Consider the following 4,946-nt stretch of genomic DNA (forward strand, 5'->3'; position numbering starts at 1 on the left):
CAGCCGTGCAATCTTCTATTGTAAATAAATTATGTACGCCTATCTGTATGATGGTTATTATTTTAATAAAAGAATCAAACTGTCAAAAGATCAGCACATTGCTTTTTTCTTTTTGAACTTTCATCACATTGCTTGAGCCTCGAGCGAGCGGTTGCGCCCCTGCCGTAACGTTACCAGGAAATACCGCAATGGCCGGTGCCGCGCCGCCGCCCAAGCACACGCTCCGCTCCTACCCCCAAAGAGTGCGGGTGTGGTCAGACGCTGACCCGCCGCACGCCACGACAGAGGAAAGAACACGCTGAGAGAGAGACGAGACCTCACCGCACGGGCAGCCACGTCGTGCTTCCGTGCACGCACACGGCATACGACAGCGCCATCCCTCCATAAAAGGATCCGGCGCAGCGCCACCGCCGGATCCGACGGCCTCCGAGGCGGGGCCGAACCGCCGAGGTAGCCAAGACAACACGAGCAACGAAACGCCATCCCTGCCGGATTAGTGAGTCTGCTCTAGTCCCGACTCTGCTCCAGCTCCGGGCCGCCGCCGAGATGGGCGCAGATGGCGGGCTGAACCGGGCGGCGGAGAAGCCCCGGGATGGGGAGGGCGGGGAAGCGAGGGTGTTCCGGTGCACGGACTACTCGCTGCCGCGGACGACGCTGGCGCTGACGCTCTGGCTGGGCGGCATCCACTTCAACGTCCTTCTTGTTCTTGCGTCGCTCTTCCTCCTCTCCCGCCGCGCCGCTGCCATGTCCGTACCTCCCATCCCGTCCATCCACCCCCCATCTTTTCCTGTACCTACTCCATGATTCGACCAAACAAAAATAGACTCTTTTGTGGTTCATTTATCCATCCTGCTGCTTGATGCAGAGTGGTGGCGTTCCAGCTCTTCTTCATGTTCGCGCCCGTCAACGACAGGGACAAATGGGGCCGGAGCGTCGCCAGGTACGCTGTTCTTCATTCCTTCCTTTCGTTTCCAAATTCTAATAGTTGGGATTCGCTTCCCTTTTCTTCTTCTCGGTTGTTGACTTACGAGCATGCGCAGGTTCATATGCAGACACGCAATGGGCTACTTCCCTATCAGTCTGCATGTGGAGGACTACAAGTCCTTCGATCCCAGCAGGGCTTACGGTGAGTTCCCGAACCTGTTTTTCCATTCATGGATGCTGTCGTCATCATATCCATTATCCAATCCACCACTGCCCACGGGAGTTGAGAAAGTATCAAATTTCGTTGCTGAGGGTAAAGGGTAGGGAATCTTTTATTTGCAGAGTTTGTGGTGATAGTGATGCTAGTGCTCTGCATTTGCAGTGTTTGGTTATGAGCCGCACTCAGTGCTGCCGATAGGTCTGTCAGCTCTTGCTGATCTTGTTGGGTTTATGCCTCTCACTAAGATCAAGATCCTTGCGAGCAGTGCGGTAAGTCAGCTAAATGCCTTGATGCAGAATGTCACAGGATTCAGGGACTCCCCTCATGACGGTTAATTTCGAATTGGGGCTAGGTGTTCTACACCCCATTCTTGAGACAGATTTGGACGTGGCTTGGATTGGTACCTGCGACAAGGAAGAATTTCTACTACTACCTTGGAGCTGGTTATAGTTGTATGGTAGTCCCTGGTGGTGTACGGGAAATGCTTCACATGAACAATGATTCAGAGGTTCGATTTTGTCGTCCATCAGCAACACATTTATTGTACTATTCATACGTGTTTAATGTTGCATTTTACAATTAAACTTATTGTCTGTTTATTTGCCTACTGTCCTATGCAATCACATCAAATTCGTTGTTTTAACATTACAGGTTGCATTTCTTAAAACAAGAAAAGGGTTTGTCAAGATAGCTATGCAGTCCGGATGCCCTTTAGTCCCAGTTTTCTGCTTTGGGCAGGTAACAATCAACCATGCTTTAACAAAGATGTGGCATTGTTAATTCCTTAAATTTAGGTTCCAAAAGAACTAGAAGGACAGATCACTTGAACTTCAAACAAATACAATCAAAGTCTATTGGCTCATGTCCACAGATTTGGTGTCCTTGGGTGTGGGCATCCTTGTTAGCTAAAATATAATGTTGTGATGTTTCAAAGATCATCATAGAGATCATGTATGTAGTACATATAAAGTTAAGTATAGTGGCAACAGTTCAGTTTGGAATTCATCCTAGATGCCGAAGAAGCAAAATAGACAAGCAGTCAACCTGACACTATTCATCATGTGCTGACAGTGACACTTGTCTTCTTCTTCTTTTTTTTAATCTCAGCATCAAAGTTGAAATGTAAACTGAATTGTTATGGCTACATATAACTTTTGTGATGACTTTTTGAAACATTGTAACATGATATTTTAGCTAAAGAGAACCCTCACACCCCAGGATGCCAAAACATTGGTTTAATGGTAAATATAATTCCGAAAAGATCATATTACTGATTCTCTACTATTATCATTTGGTCAGAGCTATGCATACAAGTGGTGGCGGCCAGGTGGCAAATTGTTTATCAAGATTGCTAGAGCAGTTAAATTTACTCCTATTATCTTCTGGGGTAGATTTGGGTAACTTCACCCCTCTTAGCATTCTTTTCTTTTCCTTCCAGACTTCTGTTCAATAGATTTTTTGAAACACTGTTTTCTGGGATTAGAGAAATTTTCATGGTCTACTGGCATTTCAATGCAGCACACCATTCCCCTTCCCAAGACCCATGCATGTGGTCGTGGGTAAACCTATTGAAGTCAATAAGAATCCCCAGCCCACGATTGATGAGGTAGCTTTCTGTCCTTAATCAAAACCACTTTTTGAAGAGAAACATTTTGTAGGCTCAAATTGTTCTCATGCTGCACCAATCTTGGATTTGGTCCAATTGTCCAAAGTCCAAACATAGACAAACCTAATTATAAGTATATCCATGAATTTGAGGTATTGAAGGAAATAAAACTCTTGTGCTTGCATAAGAATGCCAATATGTTTCCTATCTTATTGTAATGAAAAGCTTGCTTTGATATTGACCTGTTCAAGTTTCTGAAAAGGAGCACAAAAAAGGAGTGAACACTCTAATTATACTCGGTGCCTGGGTTATATGGGAACATAGGAATGCTTGTATGTTTGAGGGGGCTTCTCCTTCGGTTAACACAATTTTGTGTGAGCTGAAGGATGAGCACAGTCTATGGTGCATGGCCAGTGTGAAGAAACTGCATGGGCTAGGTCTACGTTTCAACGTTTGCAACCTAGGACAGTTGGGCTAGTCCGAGTCGTGTTTGTTTGCTATGTGTAAGAATATTGAGTCTGTGTAATAGCTTCACTCATATTTGGTCCGTGTATGAGTGAGGATCATGTTGGGGACCACCCCAATTCTCTAATACAATGAAACACAGATCTCCAGGCGTTTCAAAAAGAAGTTTCTGAACTCTTGTTCCTGGTGCTGACAGATTAATGAAGTGCATGAACAGTTCATCATTGCCCTGCGGGACCTGTTTGAGAAGTATAAGGGGAAAGCTGGATATCCTGGCCTTCATCTAAGAGTCCTATGACATTCCAGCACCAGACTCAAAGTTAGGATTCAGCAATAACATGGCTCTATTGCTCCTCCCTCAACTGAAGTGTCAAACTGCACTTCGCAGGCACTCAGGCAGTAGTTGCGACATTGTGGTGATGATAATAAGGCTCCAGCTCTGATGCCAAAACATGCACGAGTTGCTCACGATTCAGAGCCCTTGCTTTACTTTTTTTTTACTGTTGCTTGCTTAACTTTGGTGGCTGAAATGGGTATGCAAAGATAGGTAATTTAAATACTGGTTATGCGATGTTGCATATGAGAATATGAACATTGGTGAGATATAAGCTCCTGTATTTGCAGCTGTGTCATCAGTGTATGAATCACTAGGAAGTTGCTGATATTGGGCAGCCTGTGTACCTGCAGTTGTGTCATTGTCTGAAAAACTTTCAGATATATTAGAACCCCTACAAGCCCATTTGGTTTATTATATTTTTGTCCCTTTTTCTGGGCTTATTGTCACCGGGGCATATATTTGACAATTGAAACTGTCCTTTCCGTCTAGTGATGGCCCTTTCCAACATAAAGATGGAAAATAAAAATGGATATCTAAATTATCCAACACTCGTATCCTCAAACTTATAATATGGATATTCGGATTTGTATTTGTTTCTAACGTGGATACTAAATAGATGTATATAAATTCGTTTTTTAGTAATTTTCACTACCTCAAATTTATATTCGACATTTATCTGTATCCACGAAGAATAAGATACCGGTTGAATTACTATTGCACCAAGCCGAATATGAAACTCTTTTATTCGGCTTGGAGATATTGTATTTTATTTAGGTAAAACATGTGAGTCCTATGGTGATTCCTTGTTGGTGGTACAATAAGTAACTGGTGAATTTCAATGTAGAGGGATCACTCGATACTTATCTTGATATGTGCCTTGATATAATTACTTATTTTGCCAAATTCTAAATTTGGCATAGTCCAAGGCATGAGAATTATAAGGCCAACATGTTAGCTCAACAAGTATTTGGCATTGATGTCTGTGGATGTAATTTTTACATCAAGGAAAAGCCGATGCAAGAAAAAGTTTATTATTTTGTGTGTAGGTATGTAACACCCTAAAAATTTCACTTTTCCAAATAGGCAAATTGATTTAATTAATTGTTGTGAGCACTGAGAAATAGTAAGAAATGAATTTTTATTGAATTAAAATTCACTATAAGGCCTAGACACATGCTTGTGCATTCATGCTGCTACATAAATTTTATTGAGTGGTGTTCTTTAAATTCAAATTGGTTTTAAAAATCCTTTTCAAATCTTGAGTAAAAGCTGGAAAAATAAAAAAAAAAAGGTTTTTCCTCTCCCCCTCCCTGTCTCGGGCTCGGCCCATTCCTTCCCCCCCCCCCCCCCCCCCGACTGGTACCTCCCCCTTTCCCCTTTCTCTTCCCTTGCAT

The 4,946-nt window shown here is 43.2% G+C and overlaps 1 protein-coding gene across 4 annotated transcripts; it reads left to right on the forward strand.

The window, feature by feature from the left end:
* On the forward strand, positions 286–3,998 carry LOC110431365 (diacylglycerol O-acyltransferase 2D-like). 4 transcript variants are annotated; one of them, XM_021450437.1, is made up of 9 exons: positions 286–746; positions 866–940; positions 1,041–1,126; positions 1,307–1,413; positions 1,497–1,652; positions 1,796–1,882; positions 2,444–2,541; positions 2,628–2,750; positions 3,412–3,998. In XM_021450437.1, exons 1-9 carry the CDS (start codon positions 547–549, stop codon positions 3,500–3,502), a joined length of 1,023 nt encoding a protein of 340 aa, XP_021306112.1. In that variant the 5' UTR covers positions 286–546; the 3' UTR covers positions 3,503–3,998. The 4 variants fall into 4 exon arrangements, with proteins under 4 accessions (XP_021306112.1, XP_021306115.1, XP_021306114.1 ...); XM_021450438.1 differs by having other exon boundaries at positions 293–746; positions 2,663–2,750; positions 3,412–3,966; XM_021450439.1 differs by lacking the exon at positions 2,628–2,750 and having other exon boundaries at positions 288–746.

Source organism: Sorghum bicolor, chromosome 10 (assembly GCF_000003195.3).
Source record: "Sorghum bicolor cultivar BTx623 chromosome 10, Sorghum_bicolor_NCBIv3, whole genome shotgun sequence".
NCBI classification, from domain to species: domain Eukaryota; kingdom Viridiplantae; phylum Streptophyta; class Magnoliopsida; order Poales; family Poaceae; genus Sorghum; species Sorghum bicolor.

What these genes read in the sequence shown, in the direction of transcription:
- LOC110431365 (XM_021450437.1), top strand. Translation starts at nt 547, where the DNA reads ATGGGCGCAGATGGCGGGCTGAACCGGGCGGCGGAGAAGCCCCGGGAT. An exon ending in TCCCGCCGCGCCGCTGCCAT is followed by an intron (nt 747 to 865) that starts GTCCGTACCTCC and finishes TGCTTGATGCAG; the next exon opens with AGTGGTGGCGTTCCAGCTCT. An exon ending in TGGGGCCGGAGCGTCGCCAG is followed by an intron (nt 941 to 1,040) that starts GTACGCTGTTCT and finishes GAGCATGCGCAG; the next exon opens with GTTCATATGCAGACACGCAA.